This window comes from Myotis daubentonii, chromosome X (genome assembly GCF_963259705.1).
Source record: "Myotis daubentonii chromosome X, mMyoDau2.1, whole genome shotgun sequence".
NCBI lineage: Eukaryota > Metazoa > Chordata > Mammalia > Chiroptera > Vespertilionidae > Myotis > Myotis daubentonii.
Window position 1 is genome coordinate 53,673,311 of NC_081861.1, and position 26,466 is coordinate 53,699,776.

The following is a 26,466-nucleotide window of genomic DNA, read 5'->3' on the forward strand; positions in this document are numbered from 1 at the left end:
TTCACTCTAATCAATGAATTATCAACCAGGAGAGATACAGTTGCTCCTTTAATCAATATAAAATCTAAGAATCACAGCAGGAAGGAATCACAGGAAGGAATATTAGAGTTCATCTAGTTCACTTTTGTCTCGGCGCACTCTGCCAACTTGGCTTCCAACTCCTACCTCTATACTATCATTTGACTAAGTAACTAGTACAAGGTTATAAAGCTGGTAGAGGCAAAGAAGAACCTAAAATCTCCTGAGTTCCAGTTCAGCCTTCTTTCCATTAAGCCACCCAGGCACTCAATTCAAGTGCTCTCTAGGCAGTGCTAGACACAATGTTTTAGGAGAAAAAACACACAAAAATCCCTGTAAGTACTTAAATAAATACATTCATTTCTCCAGTAACTCCTAAAAGGCTAATCCTATTAGCTAAACTTGACTGAGAAAGATTTGTCTTTATAGGCCTTATTTCATTTCATCCTCAAGGCAGACCTATGGTAGTAGTTCTTAGTTCTTTCCCATTTAATTGTTGAGGGAAATCAGACTCAGACTTCAAATAAGTTGTCCAAGGTCACAGAATTAGTAAGCAATGGAACAGGAATTCCAAGGCCTGACTTGAGGCCCAGCTGTCAACAACTGTGATATATTACTATTATGTCTTTTTCTTCCCTTTTCTTCCAAAAATTGTTTCTTTGTCTTTTGGGCTAAGATCACTATATATATATATATATATATATATATATATATATATATATATATATATATATATATATATATATATATATATAATGGATATCTAATTACAATTAAGGAAAATGTTTCTGGAAGGATAACTGCAGAGGGAAAAATTGTAACCCACATCATCTCCAGAAATTAAAGACCCACTTTGACTACTTTTCCCAAAGTCTAGGCTTTTGCTTTCCTTATGCATAAACCTCTTCTTTTTTCAATAACATTAATCACCTCTTTTGTCACTTTTCAAAGGCAAAAGAAAGCACTGATACCAACAAACACTTGGGCCCTGAGACCCCTGGGCAGAGAAGAGCCCAAGAGCAAAGCAAAGTTGCCACCAAAACTGCAATGAGGTTAACAGGGCACAGTAACACAATCTTTGTACCTGATACTAGGAAACATGAAGAGAAAAACAGGGAGAGGCGAGGGGAAAATCTGCTGCAGGCCTGAGGCTGTTAAACAGGAAAAGAGTGAGGAAGGGATTTTCAGGAAGCCTTCTCCCAAGACATTTCAAAGCCAATGTCCACCACCAATTAATCCAATGCAAGGCACCCTTGTGAAACACCAGGTAAAGGCGACACAAAGAGCCCCAACACTCCTCCAGTTGCCAGCCTCCGCATTCTGTTTTTCTTACCCTTTTCTACCGGAGAGACAAATTGTAAAGGGTTTTTCCGCCCAACCCCCAAGGCAGGGTAAATCGCCCAGAGAAGAGGCCCCTGTTTCATTCCGTGGGGACGGAACGGACACTGATTTTCTTTCGGAGCAAAGGGAGAGGAGGAGGAGAGCATTGAGGAAAATAAGAGAAACTGGCCTTGGAAGGGGTCTGAAAAGGCACAATTTAGTAGCCACACTCACCCGGGTGAGACATGGGGATGACCTCATTGCGGGTCCCTGGGAAGTTAAAGATGACGGCTCCAGACGCCCCTCTCTCTTGAGCCAGATGGATCTTGTCTGCGAAGGTGCAGCCCCCTCCGCGCTGGATGAGGGCCAACCAAGAGACATGAACGCTGCGTCCCCAGTCCCCCGGGACCGTGGGCACCGTGAAATTCGTGTGCGGGTTACAGGCATTGAGAGCCCCTGGCCCGTCGGGCGGTACCAGGACCCCAGCCACTGGCTCGAGCGGCGAATCCTGGCCGTACACGCCCTCCTCGCTCAGCTCCCACACGGTGCGGTTCACTCCGGTGTGCGGAACCCGCCAGGACACGTTGAGGTACGCGGTCCACACAGCTTCGGCGCCCCGGGAGCCGGGGGCTTGCGGACTCAGGGCCAGCAGAAAGCACCACGCCAGCAACCGGGAAAAGCCGCAGCTACCGCGGTAGGAGACCCCGGCCCCGGGCGGTGGCCCCATGGCGCGCGCGCTCTGCGGTTCCCTAGGGCCCGTGACACGCGCCCTCCTAGCTGGCGGCAGGACCTAGGCCTTGACCAGGTGCGCGCCAGGTGGGGAGGGGCGGGGAGACACTGGCGCGAGCAGCGAGCTCCTTTCCAGCCCAGAGGCACGTATCCTCTGAGTAGACGCTGCCGCAGAAGCAGCCTGTCGCCGCTCCAGTACTCTTCGCTTTCGCTGTGGCCGCGTAGGGCTCTGGGGCTTTGACACGAAGCTCCGCCCAGCCGACTGGGGGTAGAGGTGGCTGGGAGGAGGAAAGGACACTGCGGGATCCCCCTCTTAAAAGGGTAACAGGATGGACAGAGTAGGAACTGAGGCTGTGTAGCCAGGTGTGTCGCGTGGTTTTAGACAAAATGGACAGGTGAGGAGCTAGAATCTGCTAACATAAAAAAAGCTCTTTGGTAGCATTCGAGTTTGTTTTGATTTTTCAATAGCACATTTTTTTCATCCGAACATTTGCCTAAAAAGCTTTTCAGGCTTAAGGTGCCAGAATGTGAAAGTACTTCTAAAAAGCGCAGATCCAAAGGTTCTGAGTTCTAGTAAAGAGAATTTGGGTAATTGGGTGGTGCTGTGGGCAGGCCCTTTATTGAGTCTCAAGAGGAAGGGCGAGGCAGGAAAAGCGCATTAACACACACACACATTCTGCTCCAAACAAGTGTCATACCTGTGTACTTCCCTCTTACCCTTACCCCATGTGAAATATACTGCATAGAGACCCCTTCTAAAAGTAATCTGAGTCTTCAAAAAGAGAATTTTGTTTTCACACATGTCAACTAAGACTCTTTTCTTTGTCGTCCACAGACCAAGTTTATCCAAATAGATATGTCTGTACAATTCATGACATTAACTACATCATCTTTCTTCATTAACCACTAACTAAAAGAAGTGTGACTCGCCTTGACAATTCCCTCATGACACTATTGCATTATCATTTCTCCTAACTTTAAGTATACAATTTTTATGCACTCTGTTGGTTATTACATTTAGTGGGTGCTCAATAAATATGCATTGGATTAAACCTAATTAATACATCTGGTTTCAGATAACTTTTGACCTTGGAAAAATTATTTTTCTGTGCCTCAGTGTCTCTATCATCTGTAAAATGAGGATAATAATAGTACCTACCTCTTAGAGTTGTTCAGATGGTTAAATGAGTTTACATGTGTAAAGCACTTGAGACGGTACTAAGCAGAATGTAAAAATTTGATCTGTTAAATACTATTTTTAAGCAGGTTCAGGGACACAATACTTTTAAAATAATCTTAAAGTTGTTACTTTGAGGTAATAATCAGAGAAAATGATGTTCAGAATGTTCAGCTTTAGTAACTTTTTCAGTCCAAAGAAATACAATTTACTTTATCCAGTCCAACATTTGTTAAATTCCTGACCAATCACTCCCCTCAGTCTCGGCCCAACATTTACTTAATCAGTATTATTCCACCGGGGGATAGGGGAGGCTAGGGGAATGTCTAGGGCGGGGGGAAAAAATGGACACATATGTAATACCCTTTGTAATACTTTAAGCAATAAAAAATAAATAAATAAATAAATAAATAAAGTAAAAAAAAAATCAGTATTATTCTCCCAAATTAAGCATGTGACAATTTGCACTTCATACTTTTATAGCTTGAGATAAACCTAGTGCAGTGGTCGGCAAACTCATTAGTCAACAGAGCCAAATATCAACAGTACAATGATTGAAATTTCTTTTGAGAGTCAAATGTTTTACATTTAAACTATATAGGTAGGTACAATGTTATTAATTAGGGTACTCCTAAGGCTTAGGAAGAGCCACACTCAAGGGGCCAAAGAGCCACATGTGGCTCGTGAGCCACAGTTTGCTGACCACGGACCTAGTGGAAAGTTAATATCATAATCAAATAGCACCTAGAATCCAAATAAATGGGCATGAACCCTAGGAATTGAAATGTACTTTAGATATCATAGGGGTAGGTATATGGGGCCAATAGCATGGCACTCTTATCTATTAATGATGTTAATCTCTAAGATAAAAATTAGCTAGGGAAAAGAAAATGGTAGGATCAGCCACCTCTCAGAAATAGTACAATTCCAGAAATTGTCTCAATTTGTTAATGAAGAGCTCTCAAAATTCAATCAATATTACCTGTATGACAATCAACCATATTGTAATTTGAAGAAACAATGTGTTCAAAAGAAAAGAAATATTTTTGTAAAGTACCTACAAAAATGAAGTTTGTTAGCATTCTTTCTTTCTTTTTTAAAAATAAATATTTATTGCACATCTACTGTATACCGGCCATGGGCTAAGCATTGGGGTAAAAAAATAAGACATGAATTATGTTTTCAAAAAGTTAACTTTGATGAAACCAACAAACAAACTTGTGATTGCCAAATAGAGTGCTACATGTATATAGTGTAAGTGCTCTGATAGAGGTATGCATAGGGCAGTAGTGGGTAATAAAAGAGAAGAGGAACCTAACCCACTGGAAAATAAGGAAAAGCTTTCCAGAGGAGGTTATACCTGTGCTGACTTTGAGAAGGTTAGCTTTTCTAGGCATAGAAGGGAAAGTATTGAAGCATGAAACTGAAAATGTTGGGTAGCAACAAACACTACAGGATCTATAAACAATATGGTTGGATACAACCCAGAGCACAAGAGATAAAGTTGTAGAGGTCCAAGGGGGTAAGTTCTTGAGAGTCCTTTGGATAAAGCTAGGGAGTTTGGACTTTATCCAAAAGCAAGCAGTAATATGACCAGGGTTTAAAAGGGGAGTAATATATAATTAGATATGAATTTTAGAGATCATTATGGCTTCTCTGTATACAATAGATTGGAGGAGAAAAGAGTAGAAACAGGGAGTCCAGATAGAAAGTTGTTGGCAGTACTCCAGGTAAGGGATGAAGGTGGCCTGGATAAACAGGTAGTGGAAATGAAGATATATAGATAAATTGGGAATGTACTTTGGATGTAGAATCAATAGGACTTGTTTGGGTTATAAAAGAGAGACAAGAGTTAGGGATGTCTCTGAAGCTTTGGTTTGGAAGACTGGGTGACACTTGATTAATCAGGAAGAATGTTTTAAATTTATAGAATGTGTAGGAGGGGGAAATGAGTCCAGTATAGACAAATTGATTTTCAGGTATCTATGATATAACTAGGTAGAACTCTCTTATAGGCAGTTGGATTTTATGATTACTGAACACCTGACACTGGAGAGGTATGGCTATACAGAGACAAAAGAAACAGTCCCTGCCCTCAATGAGTTCACAGTTTAGTAGGAAAGTCAGAGAGGTAAACAGACAATAATGTACAGTGTAATAAATATTATGACTGGAGAAAACATTGGATGCTATGGCAACATGGGTGTGGCTGAGTCTTTTAGAACAAATAAAGTTAATCAAGCAAAGAGAGTAAGGATATTCAGGCATAGGCAATAGTATATTACATAAGAACAACAGGACACATCCAGGGAACTAACATTTAGTAGTTAGGTATGGTGGGCATATAAGTTGCAAAGAGGGAGCCAAGGAAAATAACACTGGTCAAGTAGATTATGCCAGAACATGAAAAGTGTAGAAAACTATGTTAAAGAGTGTGAACTCAATACACATACAAATACATTTGAGTGTGTGCATGGGTGACACACACACACAAACACACACACACACATAAACTAAATATGACAAAAGAATTATTATTAAATCCAAATGATGGGTATATAAGTGCTCAATGTATTATTTTTGAAATTTTCTCCATATTTTAAACTTTTTGTAAGGATGAGTTTAAAATTATGAATTTATATTAAAGTATGTGGAACAAAAGAATATGATCAGATTTAGAACTAAATAGATCCTCTGGATTATATTAAGGGCAAGACAGGACACAGAGAGATTAGTGAGGAAGCTAATATCCTCAGTACTATTCTGGAGATCTTTCTCAATTGTGGAGATGGAGGTATCAGACTATTAACCATTAAAATTACCTCATGAACTCCCCTTGCTATGAATTCATCCTTACCAAGCAACCTTCTTATTAGTATTTAGCTCCTCATGTAAATATGCCTATAGGGAGATAATGTACTGATGGCAAACACTAGTATCTGGTCCACTTGGAATTATACTTCTCATTATAAATTAATCAATTAGTATTCTGGCTTATATATTGGTATTTTGTGAATTTACTTAAGTGTGAGTCAGTCTCCAGGATCCCAGTCTCTGGTTATACTACCAATCAAAGTTCAAAGCTTACAAACCAAACTCTGTCAATGTCTTTCCACCCTATGGAGATTTGTCTGGGTAACTCTCTGGCTTTCCCCAGAGATGGGTATCCAGCATCGAACCTCTGCTTGAACACTCCTGGTATCAGAGATTACTACCTCACAAAGCATTACATCCTGAGTAATACTATACTTTTCTTGTTGGAAAGTTCATGTAAGTATTGTTTGTCTTTGTTTTGGTCCTCCCTCTTCCTCCCACCCAACTCTTCCTACCCACGGTCCCCAGAGTTTCCATGCTATTTCCTGGCTGTATCAGCACCCCATCAGGGTCTTTGCTTTGAGCAGTTTCCTTGTACCAGACAGACCTCACCTGATTCCTGGCCCTCAAACCAAATTTACTAGTCCTAGATGTATTCCCTCAGGATCCTTCTGTACCTAAGGCTAAGAACAGCTACTGCTCATTGAGCATTTATTGTGTGCTTTACATGCATCATCTCAGTTGATTCTCACAACCATTGGTCATTATCTCAAATTTCAGAAGAGGGGATTAGAGAGAATTAGCAAGTTACCTAAGATCATATAGCTTGTAATCAAATTAGGATTCTAATGCAGTTCTGACTGTAAGTATTAATAGCTGAATAGTGAGTGATTCAATACCTTGCCTCGGGAGAGTGGCATTTGCACTTCAACATTGCCTTATACCAAAGAAACAAAGTTCAAGTGAAATGTTTCTTGTATGCATTTCAGGCACTGTGACCAGCGAGGGAGATATATTTGGGCCAGGATCCTTTCTGAATTCCTCAAATCCTACCACAATGGCTATCCTTGCCAAACATTTGTATAAGCAATACTGAACAGAAAGCTGTCCTGAGCAGTGCACTATCTTATGATGAACTGACAAACAGAGCAGCTTCCAGCAGAAGTAACAGCAGGACACCACTGTGGCCGATTAAGTTTCCAGTCACACTAAGTTTCTGCAGAGGTGCAGAGACAGACCTCTGCAAGAAATGAGACATCACATATGGATTCTTACTATTAAATAAATGGCAAGGCACCATATAGGACAACGGTTGTCCTGGCAGCTAAGCAATGCTGTGCTACACAGCTCAACAAAATAGGTGTGGAGAAGGGATGACAATAAATTTTCACTCTAAGCAGCTGTTCTACAAATACCAAGAAGAAAATGATGGGAGTGTGCAATGAGAGAACAGTCAAAGAAAACAAAGCAAAAAGTTAAATATGATGCTGCAACAAGCTTTCAAATAATATAACATCACTTGTAAATGCAAGTAAACCCCAGCCAGCTCAAGTGGGTATACAACCATTAGAAAACAGGGAATTTTTAAAAAGAAACTTTCATGAAACAAAAAAGGACAGAGTTTCAAAGAGTGGCTTTAGAACAGAAGTTTGCTATCTGTGAAATTTAGAAGAATTTTTTCATATCCATAATATTAATAGCTAACATTGAGATCTACTGTGGGCCAGGTACAAATACCTAGGACATAAGCATTATATACTGCATCTTAGAGAAGAAGAAACTGAGGCTCGGGTTAAGAAACTTGTTGAGGTCACCCAAGTAATTGAATGACAGATTTAGAATTTGACCCCATGTCTTGGTACAAAACTACACTCTTCCCATTATAGCACTTTCCATTCTATACAACACTATCTTCAAAAGTAGAGGTAGGGTCTGGCCTGTGTGGCTTGGTGGTTGAGTGTTGACCCATGTACCAGGAGGTTATAGTTGATTCTATCAGGGCACATGCCCCAGTAAGGGCATGCAGGAGGCAACTGATAAATGATTCTCTCTCATCATTGATATTTCTACCTCTCCCTCTCTCTAAAATCAATAAAAACATATTTTAAAAAAAGTAGAGGTAGGAAGGAAACATTTATTGATAACCTACTATGTGTCAGGTACTTCACATGTATTAATGATATCATTTGATTCTTACAATGGATAATAAAATTCTATTATATAATAACTAGCCTAGTGCATGAATTCGTGCACGGGTGGGTACGGCCGGCCTGCCCCAATTGGGGTGGAACAGGGCAGGACCTGTCGGGAGGAGGAGATAGCTGGAGGTTGGCTGGCTGGCCTGGGCCTGATCAGGGCCAGGCCAGCTGTGGGGAGGGGCCATGGTCAATTGGCTAGCGGGCCCTGCCCCTGATTGGGGTGGGGGGGCAATTGGGGGTGGGGCTGTGGGCTGGCTGGCCCCACCCCTGATTGGTGGGGGCGGCAATCGGGGATGGGGCCAGCCAGGGGTAGGGGCCACAGGAGGTTGGCCGGTGGCCCCACCTCCTGATTGGGCTGGTTCGCTGGCTGCAGTGGGCATCGTAGCAACCGGTTGTTCCAGTTGTTATGGTGTTCCGGTCGCTGGCTTTTTATATATATGGATTCCCATTTCTCAGATGGGGAAAATGAGGCTCAGAAAGGTGAAGTATCTTGCCAAAGGTCACACAGTTAGTAAGTGGCAGAAGTGAAATTCACATGGGAGTATGACTCCAAATTCTACATCATTTTCTGTACTGCCTTTACATATAGACAGTGAGGATATTATTACAATGTGGAAAGAATGGGTGTTTTTCAGCAACATCAAGTAACATATTTTAGCACACTAATAAACCCCTCACTAGAGGGCCCTGATTTTTTTTCTTAGCAGCACCAAAAATCCTCTATAACAAAGATTATGGGAGTATAGTAGTACTATTTAGCCAAGTGCTTTATTACCATTTATATATGTCTACATCTTAGTTGTGCACACTTGCTCACATGAGAGTGTCTCCATGTACCTAAAATCTCTGTTATGTGCAGAAAATGTGTTTTATGTCCACTGATGAAAACTGGTACAGAAAGGACTTGTATTGATGGAGGACAATACCAATACAGAAATTTTGAGCTGAATTGTGTTGACTTGCTTGCTACTGGAGGATCAGAATAGCTATCTTGCATTTGGGAAGATTATTGAGGGTATCCCAGATGGCTAAAATGGGATAAGAGTGGGGAAGGGCCCAAGGCATGGGAGCAGGAATGGCTTCAGGGAAAAGTTGGGCAGGGGAGTTGCTGGAGGGAATGATGGACATGAGTGGGCTTTTACCTTCCATTATCAGGGCAATATACTTGGGAAACTCATCTGGTCTCATGCTATCTCCTCTCCTTCCTTTTCATATTTCTAGTAGGATGAAGATTTCAAAATAATTAAATCTGTGATCACAAGAGATTTATGTATGTTATTTTTTTTAAAAAAAAAAAACAATTACTTGGGGAAACTGGGAGAGAAAAGTTTTTAATGAATTGTGCCCTACAGATAAGACCATATATTTGAGATTTACTTCCAATCCATTCACACTACTTAGTAGATTAGAGTCCACAACTCCCCCATTCCAATCTCTGTTATTTCCAACTATGCTGCTGACTGGTGTGTTTCTCTTTCGTCTTTCTCAACTAAAAATTAAGGATAATAGTAATGAAATATTATATAGATATATTTTGAAGCACTTAATATTCCTTCAGATTAAAGCCTAACAAATCAAATATTAAAATAAGTATCTATGTTATTGCCACTGAATAGGACAAATGACAGAAGAGCTTTAAAAGAGAGTGGGCCTGGTTATGATCAGTTTACTAAATTAAGAGGGAGTTAAGTTCTTAAAAGTGCAAATGGGTACTGAGTTTATTTTAACCTACAGACAGAATGGGTTCTTTCTCAATAGGAATCAAATTTGATAATTCAAATAAAGCTGGGTCTTCTGAAAAACAATTTAAGAATAAAAAGACTTACATTGTAATGCATAATCACAATCATCTACTAAGGCCAAGGCTTGCCTTTATAAGCTAAAGTCAGCCAGGGCGTGGGCAAAGGCAGCCTTTGTATTCCAAGGGCAAAGTCACAAATTCATAGCTGCTAACTATATGCATTAGGATTAGCTGCAGCTGGTCATGGCTCAAAATTGATCAATAACTCCAAGTAAACAAGAATCTGGCAATAAGTGACAAAGCGCTAGCACATAGTTGAGACAACTGAAATCGGCTGGCTTACCACTCATGATTCACACAGTAATTAAGTTCTGTCACAACATAATTAGGTAACTGTTATGGTTATATTGGTCACAGGAAACAGGTAAGAGACAAGCAGGGCCTCAAAAAAAAAGGTTAGTTTATGGCTATCAAAATTACTTTGGTTTGATTTCACCATAAATCACGCAGTATACGGTATAAGAACTTTAACAAGGAAAAATACTAGCGGAACATCAAAGGAAAAAATGCCCATAAAATCACTCTTCCTTAGCTGACAATCTTCCAATTATCAGGCGGTAAGTACACATTTTTCCTAAGTTCTCTTTGTGTTAGTTTGGGTGCAGATAGCATCAATATACTTCATGTTCTTCATAGAAAACTAGTTCAGGAGCAGAAGTCAATGACTGTTTAATATTCTGGAGGCTGTCAACTTTGGAGCTACAGAAAGTCTTTCAGCAGAGGCAATGAGGTGGCTCAGCAATGTTTGCTTTTGGTGGGGGGAAAAAAAGCAGAAATTGAAGTCCTGAAGCTCTTGTTTGTTTGAAGAAGAGGCTCGTCAAGTTTACCTTCAATGATCCCACCAGTTCATTAAATGTCTTCGTTTTTCTTAGGTAGTGATGTTTGAGGTGTTTAGAGGCCCGATGAGAGCATGTATTTGGGCCCTATGAAATCTTTAGAGCCCAGCAACTCTGCTGGTTTTAGGACCTATTTTGTTGGATTCAAGGCAGGGTAAAAACTTTTCAGTATACACATTCCAGGAAGCAGGTTATCTTATATCAGTGCTTTCAATTATGCCACACATAAGGCGTTTTCAGCAGGAGTTCTCAAGTTCCAAGACAGAGGTAATGGTCAATTCCTTAAAAGTATTATACTGGAAAAAATTTCCATATAATGCCTGCTGTTCTTTTTTAACAGAATCTTACCCCCGTCATTGCAAGTTGTTAAGTAGCAGTGAACAAGCAAAGAACAAGCAGACTTTCTGGGGGAACATGTGCTAGACTGATCCCACCTGATCACTGCAGTCAATATAGAAATTTAGGAATAAACATTTTTCCAAACCTCGACTTTCTGGCTTGACTGGTGTACAAAACTGTAAGTGACAAGCATCATTGGGCATACAGGAATAATAATTTTCTCTTGTGGAGTTTAGGTGATTTTTTAAAAAAAATCACTCATTCTCTAAGTTATTCATTAGAATTATAAAGCATTTTTAGAGCTTCTAATATCTATAGAGTCTTTTTTTATTCTTTTTTAATCTTTAATTTCTTTAATGGTTAAGGTATTACAAATGTGTCCTCATCTCCCCATTAACCCCCCTGCCCCCCGCCTCCCCTCATGTTCTCATCCCCCTGGTGTCCATGTCCATTGGTTTGGCTTATATGTATGCATACAAGTCTTTTGGTTGATTTCTTCCCCTTACCCCCACCCTCCCCTACTTTCCCTCCGGGAAATGACAGTCTGATCACTGTTTCTCCGTCTCTGGATCTGTCCCTGTTCATCAGTCTATGTTGTTCTCTATATTCCACAAATGAGTGAGATCATGTGGTATTTATCTTTCTCTGACTGGCTTATTTCACTTAGCATAATGCTCTCCAGTTCCATCCATGCTGTTGCAAATGGCAAGAATTCCTTCTTTTTTTACCGCAGGGTAGTATGCCATTGTATAGATGTACCACAGTTTTTTAATCCACTCATCTGCTGATGGGCACTTAGGCTGTTTCCAAATCTTAGAGTCTTATAATAGTTGCTGGGGAAGATAAAACGATGAATGCAACAAGTTCCCTCCATTAAGTACCTCAGAATATTGAGAGCAAAATCTATCAGGACAGATTTTGTGGGCTCTCTCTTTGTTTTTGCCTACATGCATTTAGGTTATCAACAGTACAAGCTTTAATTGAAAGCATAATCTAATCTCAGTAGTCTCCAAATGAAGAAGAGAAGTGATATTAACTTTTACTTAGACTATTGTAAATGGCCTTTTAAAAATTTTACCTTTATTGTTGAAAGTGTTGCAGATGTCCTTTCTCCCTGCCATTAGTCCCCTCCTCCCCACTCCTGTCCCCTCCCTAGGCCTTCTCCCCACTATTGTCTGCTCATGGGTTATGCATACATTCATATGTTATTTGATTGAACTCTTCCCTCCTCCCCTTCCCTCTGAAAATCCTCAGTGTGTTGCAATGTATCTATTTTACTAGTAAATAGCCTTTAATTGATCTCCCCTGCTTTTAATCTCTCCTCCACCCTAAATCATTCCTCATATTATTGTCATATTATACTTTCTAAAACATGATTATATCATTTCTCATTGCATATTGAACTAAATATAAATTTCTAAACCTGGAAGGCTAGGCCTTCAGGAATGTAGGCCCATCTGACCAATGCCTCTTTACACCTGCACTGTATCTGATAGTTACCTGTATCATATATAGCATCTTCTATACTCTGCTGCATATACTTACTTACACACCTTTCTCCTACATCAGAAGCAGTTCCTTGAAAGGAGGAACCATGTATTTTTCTTTTTCATGGCTGAACTCTTACCCTGGCACATTAGAGATTGTTTGAAGACCAAGTATATGAATGGCAAGAACTGGAGGACAGACTGGCTAGTTTGCTGGCTAGGTGGGATGGATTTTTTTCACTGGTTTTAAGGTATAATTTACAGAATGTAAAATTCACCCTTTTTAGTGTACAGTTCTATAAGTTTTGACAAACATATAAAGTCATCTAGTTACTACCACAATCAAGATATAAAAGTTTCATTATCCCCCAAATTTCCTTGTGCTATGCCTTTAAATAAGCAAACCTTTCCCCCCATTCTTAACCCATGGCAATCTTTTGTCTGTTTTTTGTCCCTATGATTTTGTCTTTTCCAAAATGTCATATAAATGAAATAACTCAGTATGTGTCTGTTAGTGTCTGACTTCTTTCACTTAGCATAATGCTTTTGAGATTCATCCATGTTATTGCATTGGCATAACATTTAAATAAAAGAGTGGTCAGAGAGAGAGGTCCTGTGTGAGAATGGATACAGGAATTTTTGCTTCTAGAATTAGGGGAAATATCATAGAGAACATAACATCTGAGCAGGTCCTTGAGAGGTAGGTGGGTTTTTTTTGTGTGTGTGTGTGTGTGTGTTTTTTTTTTTTTTAGGTGCACATGTGAGGGAAGATCTTCCAATAAATGATATAGCAGGAACAAAAGCTTTGAGTTAGAAAAGAGCCAAGTGAATTTGGAGAATATTATTTTATTTGGCTTGACCACACGAGAGGAGGAGTAGTGGGAGACAGTACAGCAAAGGTAGGTTAGGGCTTTCTTGACCTTGAATAACATATTTAGGAATTTGATCTTGATTTATTAGGCAGTGGACTGCCATTGCAGGTTTCTGATTCAAGCTCTTTCTCAAGGAGAGTAATAGTTCTTTCTGCAGGTAACTCTGCTGCCTTGTCTGAGTTCAAAGGAGACTGCTCTCTGGGTGAATATGCAAAGGTTACTTCAAAAAAATTATTTGATTGATTTTTTTACAGAGAGGAGGGGAGAGGGATAGAAAGTTAGAAACATCAATCAGCTGCCTCCTGCACACTCCCTACTGGGTATGTGCCCGCAACCAAGGTACATGCCCTTGACCGGAATTGAACCTGGGACCCTTGAGTCCGTAGACCGACGCTCTATCCACTGAGCCAAACCGGTTAGGGCCAAAGGTTACTTTTAAGCAAAGCAACAAATGATATCCATCAAAATATATCAAAAGCATACTTAGAATATAAAATACCTACACTACCAGTACTTGTTTGAAAATGTATTAATGAAATGACTGAATCTAATATCAACCAAAGGCTCTCTTATCTCTCCAATCATTTGTATTCTCTCAATTCTCTCTATGGTCAAGGTATCAAAAAGCCAAGTGTTGTTCCTGGATTGTATTTTCCTAGTTCTCCAGAAACATCTTCACTGGGGTGAGAATTAATGTTAGGCTTCTGTCTAAGCAGATAGGCAAGAAAAATTCCAGTTGAACAACATTTCTTTCTTTTATAAGACCAAATTATCCACTGATTTTACGCAAATTCCTTTGTAAAAAGAACACATTCCTATCTTGGATGCTTTCTTTCTGGGGGAAAAAAACCTCAGACATTTCACCAAAAAGGATATACATATGGCAAACAAACACATGAAAAGGTGTTCAATATCATTAACCATTAAGGAAATGCAGATTAAAACTAGTATGTGATATCACTTCTTACCTACCAGAATGGCTAAAAAAAGAGAGAGAAAGAGAAAAATAACACTAAATTACGCAAGAATGTGGAGAAACTGGATCACACATACACATACATTGTGAGAATGTAAAATGGTACAGCCAATCTGGAAAAGAGTTTGACACAATTACCGTATGACTCAGCAATTCAGTTATGTCTCTTTATCTTAGATAAATGTAAATTTATGTTCACTAAAACCTGTATATAAATTTCATAGCAGCTTCATTAATAATTGCCCCAAAGCTGGAAATAACCTAAATAGGTAAGTGGTTGAACAAACTGTTATATATCTATACTACAGAATATTACTAAAAAAAAAAGGAATGAACTATAAATAAATGCAAACATATGGATGAATCTCCAGATAATTATGCTGTGAAAAAAAGCCAATCCAAAAAGATTGATTCAATTTATATAGCATTTTTGAAATGAAAACATTATAGTAATGGAGAACAGATTAGTGGTTGCCCAGGTTTAAGGAGAGGGTGTGGACTGGAGTTTGTGTCACTGAAAAAGGGCAACATGAGTGAGACATTTTGTGATGGAACTATTCTGAATCTTGAATGTGATGGTGCTCACATGAACCTACACGTGGAAGACTTGCATAGATCATGCAAATGAATCCATGTAAAACTAATGAAATCCAAATTAGGTGGATGGATTGTATCAATGTCAATCTCCAGGTTGTGATATTGTACTATACTTATGTAAGGTGATTCCATTGGGGAAAACTGGGCGAATGATAAATGGGACCGCTATTTCTTACAATTATAATTTTCTCAAAATATTTTTTTTAAAAGAGGAATATATGTTGGTTATATAAATGTATACTACATTACTTGAATTTAACTTAATCTTTTTAAATATAATTTTTATTGATTTTAGAGAAGAAGGAAAAGAAAAAGAGAGATAGAAACATCAATGATGAAAGAGAATCATTGATCAGCTGCCTCCTGCATGCCCCACACTGGGGATCAAACTCGCAACCCAGGCATACATCCTGAGTGGGAATTGATCCGTGACCTCCTGGTTCATAAGTTGACACTCATCCACTGAGCCATACTAGCTGGGCTGAATTTAACTGTAGGAAATTAATTTTTTTAGAAGTCTAAGATAATAAAAGAAAGATATAAAAAGAAAAATAGCAACAAATTATGGCAAGAATGTGGAGAAACTGGATCACACATACAAATAAATGAATAACCTTTAAAAATCCACCTATTTGATTCTATTTGTTTTTTGCTGAGTAATTTGGATATTTTCTTATAACAATATTTTTAAAAAGTGCTGTTTCTAGTTTTAATCATGTTGTTAGGAAACTTAGAGCCCAAATAGGGCCAGTTACTTCTGCTTCTGCAATAGTGGTTCTTAACACTTTTGGGGGAATCAGAATTCCAAAAATTTGATGAAACCTATGTACAGAATAAATGAACACACAATTTTGTGCACAATTTCAAGGAGTTTTATGTGAAGCTTATCCAGTGACCCCATGTTAATGTTCACCTACTGCTATGCTATTCATCATGGTAGCCAATAGCCTGATGTGGCTATTTAAAATTAAATAAAATTAAAAATTTCATTCTTTAGGCACATCAGTCACATTTAGCCACAGGTGACTTGTTGCCAAGTACTGGACAGCACAGAGATAGCAGTTTGTATTACTGCAGAATGTTCTCTTGGACAACATTGCTCTAGAACATTTACAATAAGATTTACTTTATCGTTAGGCATTATAGAGATTGTATTATTGAAATATTTCCTTCACATTCCAATAGTTTTTTAGTCAGCTATGGTGTGAAAGATTTTCCTGGACTTTTAGCATCAATAAGTCAACAAACAACAGTGTTAGCAAGGAAACCCTTGTGCACTGTTGGTGGGAATGCAGATTGGTGTAGCCCTATGGAAATCAGTATAGAGTTACCTCAAAAACTTAAAAACGGAATGGTTTTATGTCCCAGAGATCCCACTTCTGAGAATATTTTTGAAGAAACCTGAAACACTGCTTCAAAAGAATATTTGCACACCTATGTTCATTGCAGTGTTATTTACAATAGCCAAGATTTGGAAGCAGCCCAAATGCCCATCAATAGATGAGTGGATAAAAAAAGCTGTGGTACGGCCCTAGCCAGTTTTGCTCAGAGGTTGGAGCTTCAGCCTGCGGACTGAAGGGTCCTGGGTTTAATTCTAGTCAGGGGCATATACTTCGGTTGCAGGCTCAATCTTCAGCCTTGGTCTAGGTGCATACAGGAAGCAACCAATTGATATGTCTCTCTCACATCAATGTTTCTCTCTGTCTTTCCCCCTCCCTCCTACCACTCTCTCTCTCAATGGAAAAAAATATCCTCCAGTGAGGATTGAAAAAAAAATAAAAGCTGTGGTACATTTACACAATGAAATACTACTCGGCCATAAAAAAAGAAGGAAATCTTGCCTTTTGTGACAGCATGAATGGACCTACAGAGTACTATGCTAAGTGAAATAAGCCACTCAGAGAAAGACAAACACCATGTGATTTCACTTTTATGTGGAACCTAATGAACAAAATAAATAGACAAAATAGAAACAGAATCATAGATACAGAGGACAGACTGACAGCTGTCAGAGGGAAGGCATGGAGTGGCTGGGGGAAAAAAGGTAGAGGGATTAAGTGGAAAAAACACACTCATAGACAGATAAGAGTATTGTGATTTCCAGAGGGAATGGGGGGTGGATAGGGGAGGCAGAAGAGGCTTTGCGGGGGATAAATGGTGATGGAAAGATACTTTACTTGGGTAGTAAACACACAATACAATATATAGATGATGTATTATAGAATTGTACACCTGAAACTCATGTAATTTTATTAACCAATGTCACACCAATAACTTCAATACAATTTTCAAAAAAATTTTAAAAATCTTATTTTCACATTCTAATGGTTTCTTAATCAGCCATGGTATGAAAGACTTTCCTAGACTTTTCTTGAAGCAGGTCTGATTAGGGAATGAGTATTTTTACATACTATTCTAAGACATCTCAAAATATACAAAATAAGTTATCCAGGAAATTATTGTCTGGGTGTATGATTCTATTTGATGGTTTTGATTTATAATCATTGGACCCTACATAGAATAGAAAAGAAGAATATTCCAAGAATACCAAGAAATCATGAATGTAATTTAAAGATTTTTGAGTGGAAAAAGTTTTCTATTCTAACAAAAGAAAAAGGAAGAGAGTGGTAATCTTGAAATGTACTGTGGCCTGGTGATATATTTTATATCAGCTTTTCTTAATATGTTATTTTAATTGTAATACTCCTGGATTTTTAATTTTCTAATCAAAGTTAGTGGTGCATACTGAAAGGAGTTAAATGAATGGCTAAAGTTGCATCACCATTCAGATGTCCATTGTATTTCTGTATGTATGTATGTATGTATGTATGTATGTATGTATGTATGTATTTTTATTGTATCCCAGTTATTTCACTTTTCTAATTTCTTTTTAAAAATTATTAAGATATAGTGTCATACATTATTAGTTTCAGGTGATTTGACATTTATATACCTTACAATGTGATCACCACAATGTCTAGTAACCATCTGTCACCATGCAAAGCTATTCAGCTGTTACTAACTATATTCCCTGTGCTGTACATTACATCCCTGTGATTTATTTTATAACTGAACTAAAAATCTTCTGTATAGCAAAGAAAATGATCAACAAAATGAAGAGACAAACTGCTAAATGGGAGAAGAAAATTGCGAAGGATATATCTGGTAAGGAGTTAATATCCAAAATATATAGGGAACTCATACAATTCAACATAAAAAAAACCACCAAATATTCTGCTTAACAAATGGGTAGAGGATGCAAATAGACATTTCTTTAAAGAAGACATACAGATGGCCAATAGAAGTGAAAAGATGCTCAGCATCACTAATGATCAGGGAAATGTCACTCAAAACCACAATGATTCTTAGGATATATTCCTAGAAGTGGGATGAGTGGATAAAAGAGATGTGGTATATTTGCACAATGGAATACTATGCAGCTTTGAGACAGCATGGGGGGGCCTGGAGAGTATTATGCGACCCAGCACTGACTGCTGAAGGGGCTGCGGATCAGGCCCAGAGGCCCAGAGACAGAAGCAGGGGAGGGCTGTTGGGAGCGAGATCAGGCCGGCAGGGAAGGGCCATTGGAGGTGAAATCAGGCCAGCAGGGGAGGGCAGTTGGGGGTGAGATCAGGTCTTCAGGGGAGGGCAGTTGTTTCAAGTGCATTAAATGTTTTTGAGAAAAACAGATATAGATGAAGAGTATTAGGTAATAGTCAAGAGTCAGGCTTATCTACACAATACCAAAACAGCTGGTTAAAATTGGAATATTCAGTTGCTTTGTTCAACTTGTGTCTTTTATTAATATTAGTGTCATGTAAACATATATGATACTAACTGTGGCAAAGTGTTATTAAAATAGATGGGGGAAGAGCAAGATTTTAAGTGCTGTGAAGGGAAAATAAATAGCTGAGTTGAATTAGATGTGTAGGCAGAAAATAAGTTGGAGAAAATGTAAGGGAGCTTGTGTCTTACAACAAATAGCTTTCTAGTTTTTTGTAGTTTGTCAACTATATAGGAATAGAAAGTATTCATGTTTAAAGTGGTAGTTATTTACCAAAGCTCTGATGACATTTCTCTTATTAGAAGAATTGTCTTCTTAAAATGTAATCAATATCCTTTCATTCTTGGCTTTCTCCTTCAAATATTGAAATCAACTTTGTTTTTTTAGTTGAATTTCATTTTCCATCTAAAACTAGGTACACCTTATTATATTGAAGGTGTAGTTTTCTCAGGGTCATTGTTTATTAGTCCCCTAAAAAAGAATTAAGTCAGATCTCAATTATAGATACCAGTAGATGGGAAGCAGTGATGCAGATAATAGAAAAGACACTTGGGTTGTCTTGGAGGTTTTGAAAATTCATTTTCATTTATGTTTTACACTAGAGGCCTGGTGCATGAAATTCATGCATGGGGGGGGGGGCGGTTTCTCCTCAGCCAAGCCTTCACCCATTCCAATCTGGGATGCCTCGGGGGATGTTTGACTGCTGGCAGTCGGATATCCCTCTTGCAATCCTGGACCACTGGCTCCTAATCGCTCACCTGCCTGCCTGCCTGGTCGCCCCTAACTGCCCCAGCCTGCCGGCCTGGTTGCTCCTAACTGCCCACACTGCTGGCCTGGTCACCCCTAGCTGGCCCCTGCTGCCGGCCAGGTTGCCCCCAATGCTCCCCCTGTCAGCCTTGTCACCCCTCATGGCCCCCCCACCAGCCTGGTTGCTTCACACAGCCTGCTGTTCAGTCATTTGGTTGTCCCTCACTAACCCCCCTGCCGGCCTGGTCACCCCATGCATCCTGTTCAGTCATCCATTCAGTTGTTTTGGATTCGACAGTCGCTTAGGCTTAGATAGATGATAGATAGATAGATAGATAGATAGATAGATAGATAGATAGATATAGATATAGATAGATATAGATATAGATATAGATATAGATATAGATATAGATATAGATATAGATATAGATATAGATATAGATAGATAAGCATTTCCTTCAGACCTATAAGCTGTGACTCTGAAGTAGCTTGAGTGATCAAAGAAAGTTATCCTGAGATTTAAATACTGCCAGTGAACTGGCTTCATGCAGATAATTAAATTAATGACATACCTTAGTATATTTATATTCTGTATATCACCTTACTCCCATGAGCATGTAACCACTAAAGATAATCTATGGACTCACTGGCCTTATTCATTCTGGGAATTTATTCACATCTTCAAGGTGCTTCGTTTTAAAGTAATCAGTTAAGTTGATTTTTATTTTATTCAAATCTGTTTGGCTGACCTTGACTGAGTATCTTGGTGTTCTCTTAATTGAAAGAGTTGTCTTATGTTGTCAGAAGGCACTGGAAATTTTATTTCAGGTGCCAATATAGCATGATACAGTTTAAAGAGAATGCCAAGGTGTTTGGATTAGGCATGGAATTGCTCAATGTGCCCTCTGCTGGACCTTTATTTTATAAGGTTGGAACAGAAAAATGCTGTGTCATTTGGTTGTACAGTGGGTTCAGAAAAGGAATTTCACTGTAACTATCACATGTGTTGAATAAATCCTAAATGCAAATTCACAAGTCTTTCTGGCACGAATAAGTTTGGCTCATTTAGCTAGTTTCAAAGCTACAAGGAAGATTTAAAATGCTATCTAGACCCAAATGAACTAAAACTTTATGTGCTTAGGAACTCCCCTATGTTTTGTGAAATAAAATAATTCTGTTTTACTATTGTTGGGTAAGCGCTCCATAAACATGTAAAACAACTAAATAATTCTGCCATTATTATGTCATTATTATGTTATTATGTAAGCCAACTAAATAATTCTGCCACAACAAGATATGTGGGAAGAGATGGATTTTAATTCAAGATTTTTGCAGGGTTTGCAAAGTTGTATTTCCAGCCACTGCCCCCATCCCAGGTGTTTTATCTGAGGCCTAATCCTATAAATCAGAACATATTCCTATAATTTTTGCTTATGGAGAAAAATGAGAAATTTAATTGTGTTTTTCTTTAGCAAAAATTATTTATATACTTTCCTTGACTCAAAATATATTTCAACATCCTGTGTGGTAAAGTTACAAATATCCAGCAATTATCTTTCCAACAGCTTCCTTCAAATGGAGTTGTATACAGTTCAGATATAAAAATTGCACACATAGCCACATTTTATTTGACCACGTATTCTTGCTTATAACTTCAGAAGAAGCAAATTATGAAACAACAGAATAGAGCCTATTGTTTCTATTCTCCCTAGCGTCAACTGGCATTCAAAAACTAGAACTTGCCAGAATATAGCTGCTATTTTATATATGAATTTCTCCCTAAGGCACCAAGATCAGTTTTTCATATTCCTCAGATTAAAAAAAAGATTTTCATTTTATTAAACTAAAATTCTTCTGGACTCATATCCTCAATTAAATCATTGTTCTCTGAGTTTTCTCAAACATTGTCCTCAACTTCTTATAACATTAATAAAATAAATAGTAACAGGCACAAAAGCAATGCTTGGGGCACTAGAAATTTGCCTTTTGGTGTGTATTAATCTTCACTGTTTTCTTTTTGTTGTGGACATTAGTGGTATGTCAAAGACATGGATGAACCTGACACAAGGACAGGAAAACAAACATATTAATAATGGATTTGGGATTATCTACATTTTTCATATTTCAGTAGAACATGGTACTTTTCTGTTTAGTTTCTCAGAAATCAGAATGCAATCTATGTAGTAATTACATTTATCTGAAAGTAAATTTAGGAAAGTGTTTTTTTGTTTGTTTTTGCCATTTTGTTTGGCTGAAGGCAAAGAAGTTGAATTACCTTTCTAGTCTAAGTAATATTTTCTTTCTTTAAAGTGAAAATAGGGTATGTGATTTGAAAAGACATTAAAAAAATCTCCCAGATCTCATCATAACGAAATGGAAATATTCCCATAAGAACTTATAGTATAAAAATATCTCAGGTGAATGTCAAATAAAACCCACAAAACACCACAACTTCATGTTTTAAAAATGTAATTACAGATTAAGGGCATAGATCAGTTAAATGGAAGCCTAAAGTATCAGATTTCTAAAGTATTAATGCTTGAAGGAGACATTTAGTCAATATTTACTGCTGTACTAACATTTTAAGTATTCATAGCGTAAGGATTAATGGGCTGGCACATGTTTATTTCAGAGAAGTATCAATAAGATACCCAAAAGTTTAATCAATTTTCACAAATGAACAATGTGGATATTCTTCTAGATTTAACATTGCCAGAAGTACAGTCCAAGCATACAGAATAAAGAAAATAGAACTCTACTTTCATTATGAAATTATATTGCAAATAGAGTAAAACTTTACTAAATCCACTTGCTTGAAGTTGGCCAGTTTTATAATTGGGATTCTGGAATGTTGTAATATTTCATTATTTTAGAGAAAGGCCAGGACTCAATCTATGATTAAAGGAAATTCATGGTGTATGCAAGTTCTGCACTGGGATCAGTTACCTTGTAAAATGAAAAAAAAAAAAATTCTAGTGCCTTAGGAAATATTAATTTACATAAAAGCAATTGGACTATTAAAATCATTTACATTGTTCTTTGCAGCAGTTTTCTATATTTAGTGAACTTTGGTTATATTATTGTATATGTCTGAAAAATTACTTTTAAAAATACCCTTCTATATTTCAGATATTTCCTGCCAGATAGGCTTTCCTCTTAAAGTCTTAACAAAATACAGCTTTAGTATTTTCAAGTAATGCAATAACACAAATGAATTGCTACTAAAATCATGCCAAAAAGAAGCTATGCTGGATATCTTTTAATGAATAGGCAAAGATTGTGTGCAGGAAAATAGTTGCTTTTATGTACTGCCTAAAAAGATTTTCTATTCTCTTAAGGCAGTTAATCATCTCCCCACTCCTCTAAGTACCAACCCCACATCGTTAACTTAGATTAAACACTGGTGAGAATTAAAGAGATTTTTATTATACTTTACTTAAATTCACATAGTATGATGCAAATTACTACATCTACAATAGCTTATATAAATAAATGAAAGAGTAATGTTAATTTCACAATATTGTGCAGGGAAACAAAATATGAACTAGAACTTTGTTCCTTCACTCCCTGACCCTGTGTGGGAGTAAGCACTCTGTGTGTAGGTGTGTGAATCACAGCTGGAAATCTAGGCAGTTCCTATTGCCAGAGCTTTATATAGAAGCAGCCTAACAAAGAAGTCATGTCCCCAACTGCCAGCTGAAGGTAAGACACCAAATAGCTTCAGGGAGAGGTGATAGAGATTAAAAACAAAACAAAACACAGTTAATAGCCAGCAAGGCTGTCATTAAGCTGAGGAATCTTGGTATTTCTGATGTTACCACACTTCATTGGCTATAGACAGAATTGTGAAGTAGGTAATATTTGTTTGGGAGATAATATTCTCCCCTTTCATGCACATTCATTAATTTATTCATCAATGAGGGCCTAGTGCTAGTCAGTCACTCTAAGTGCTGTGTATGCTGAGATGAATGAAACAAGGTGCCTGGATCTCCAGCAGTATAATACTGCTTCCAGGTTACAACTCATCCTACCTGCTAGTTTGTACTTAAGTCACTGCCAACAAATTAATTCATGTTATGGCACCAGTTGTCAAAGTTAAGGTGTTACCTTTCCCAGGACCATGTGTCTTTTAAAAAGGGACTCAAAGATCCTATAGATTTTAAAATACAAATAAATGTTGTTTTACTGATGGATGAAATTTCAGATAATATATCATAGGCATGAGGACATTGTTGGGCAGGGGAATTCCTGGGACACAGGTGATTGGCTCCCCAATCCTTCTCCAAGACACAAAAAGTAAAGTCATTCTTAGGAAGCTAAGGAAATGACCCCTCCTGGTTAACAGAAAAAAATCATATGTTTTAGTGGTAAGAAACATTGAAATTAAAACTCTACCATTAGTAAAAAGCAAAAAAGTCAAGAACATTGATTGAGAATTGAATGGATGATATAAAGTAGATAGAAGACAACTTCATGTAGTGAATAGTCTAATGTCCTATATTGTTTAAGAGGACACAGTTAGGAACAATGAGTTTGAAAAATAATTTCTAAAAACAAGATGTCCAGCAATGAACTGAATGGCTTGTGAGGTGATGAATTCTCTGTCACTGAAAGTACCCAAGAAGTAAATTGATGGCCACCAGAGAGTATTTTAGTTAGATTCCTGAAGTACATGGAAGATTTATATTTTTTTAATGTTTAGTCTATGAATCTATTAGTCAGTGATAATTAGGAATCCAGGAAAGACACAAATGTATACACAAGAATACACAAATATAAGCAAAGAGCAAATTAACATGACCTAAACTATGTTTATGTGTTGAATAGGTGCCAAGTAAAGGAGAGAGCATGTTAAACTGTTAGTCAATAAAGGTTTCTAACAGGAAATAAATTTTGCCCAAGATTTTAAAGTGAGAAAAAGACATGGATAGGCGAAAAAGGAAAATAAACCAAAACAGGCGATGACTTCATCAGCATCTTCTTAATATTACCCTTTTTTTAGTGTGCTATAGAATAAGCAATATGTACTATGATGTTTGTACTCTATAGAAGAGACAATTGAGATGAAAAGACTGGAATTCAGAAAAGTTAAATAACTTTTCCCCAAGGTCACACAGGTAGAAAACAGATAGTAGACCTAGCATTCAAATTTAGGTCTGTCTCCCTACAAAACCCATACCTAAATCACTACTGCAAACTACCACTTCCAATAGAACCCATATTGTATACTTGTAGGCTCAGAGAATTAGTAAATGTAAAATTTGGGGAGACAGGACAAATAATTGGCCCTCAGTAAATATTTATTGAATGAATAAGTAAACTCTTGCTTTTTGGATGAAAAAAAAATCAAACCCACATTTTTATGTCCTATTTTGTTTCCATGTTAGAAAACCCACTTGTCAGCTAGAGCTTGCTCTCCCTAAGAAATTAACTCCTAGTCATAGACTGCACAACTTCCCTTGGCCTAGGTTATGGATATGTAAACAAGAAGAATAGCACTCCAGGGCTTTATCCCCTAGGGCAGTGGTCCACAACTCATTAGTCAACAGAGCCAAATATCAACAGTACAACGATTGAAATTTCTTTTGAGATCCAAATTTTTTAAACTTAAACTATATAGGTAGGTACATCATTATTAACTTAATTAAGGTACTCCTGAGGCTTAGGAAGAGCCACACTCAAGGGGCCAAAGAGCCGCATGTGGCTCGAGAGCTGCAGTTTGCCGACCACGGCCCTAGGGTTAAACCTCACCTCTTGTATCCCAGGTGAGTGAGGTATCATGTGGTAATATGCAACACGTTAGAGTCCTAGTATTTCTATTTAAGCCTTGTGTAAGCTTTCTTTATTGAGCCAAAAGGTTAAAGTTTTCAGGAGAGAAAGGATGCATTCTTTGTGAGATGGTCCGAGGAACTACTGTCTCTCTTTAGCCAAAATCCAACTTACCTCTCTCTCCACCTGAGTTCTGTTTCAAGAATTCTCTACAAAGCCCTTTGGCAAATATGGCCATTTTGGTATATCCTAACATTTTGATAAGACTAATTTTCTAGCATTTGCCTATATTGTTGGAATGATACTAAATTTCTAAGAATTAACCACTATGACCTCCAACTGCAACTAATTCTACTGTACCTAAGTTACTATGCATTAAGACACTGGTTATATTGTATATGAGGCTACTACAAATAATCAGTGGAAAAATTATTTTGACAAATGGTTATTTGGTCCATGTAGACATTTTTAGAGCTAAAATAATGTGAAACATCCCATTTGACTTGAGTCTACACTCCTCTACCTCCTCCTCTGCTGAAATGACTGCTTTGAGGAAAATAACCCAATTTGCATTTTCATTTAAAAGCAAAAAATATATACAAGTAAATGGAGATTGGATTTAATTCAATTCCATAATTCAGGGCTTCCAGGCATTTAGTGATTGCAATTTTGACATCCTAAGCCCTTGACTAAGTTTCTACCAATTTTCACTAAAATCTGAATCTCCTCAATGCAGAGATAGATGATTAGCATTACTCATAACAAACATCATTTATCAGAACACTTAATTAAAATGGCCCAAAATTTTTGTGATTTCTTTATAATTTCATATTTTTATGCAACATACTCCAGATACATAGGTAGCACACAACACAAGCCCCAACTTCCGCCAAATGTAATAACTTAAAGCAGCTCCATTTGGAACCTAGGGCTGGTTTAGTTTTTCAAGGAGGTTTTTCAGTACCAATTACCTTCTAGTGTACTTCTCCTGCCTGTTCAAAT

At 37.8% G+C, this 26,466-nt stretch overlaps 1 protein-coding gene and 1 long non-coding RNA gene across 7 annotated transcripts in view; one reads left to right on the plus strand and one right to left on the minus strand.

The window, feature by feature from the left end:
• The window catches only part of RNF128 (ring finger protein 128), a 148,515-nt gene that overhangs the window by 95,000 nt on the left and 27,049 nt on the right, over positions 1 to 26,466 (minus strand). For 3 of the 5 annotated variants that reach the window (XR_009450741.1, XM_059679943.1, XM_059679941.1), the window contains exon 1: positions 1,573 to 2,295. The exons of 1 other annotated variant lie outside the window; for it this stretch is intronic. Coding sequence is in view for 3 of the 4 variants with exons in the window: in XM_059679943.1 (XP_059535926.1) it covers positions 1,573 to 2,065 (493 nt within the window). In the remaining variant the exon portion in view is untranslated. Of the gene's footprint in view, positions 1 to 1,572; positions 2,296 to 26,466 lie in introns of those variants that run through there. One more of the 5 variants, XM_059679940.1, reaches the window with a different exon arrangement.
• LOC132224847 (uncharacterized) overlaps positions 18,243 to 26,466 on the plus strand; it is a 111,998-nt gene continuing 103,774 nt past the window's right edge. For both annotated transcript variants that reach the window (XR_009450742.1, XR_009450743.1), the window contains exon 1: positions 18,243 to 18,329. This is a non-coding gene — a long non-coding RNA (uncharacterized LOC132224847). The remainder of the gene's footprint in view (positions 18,330 to 26,466) is intronic.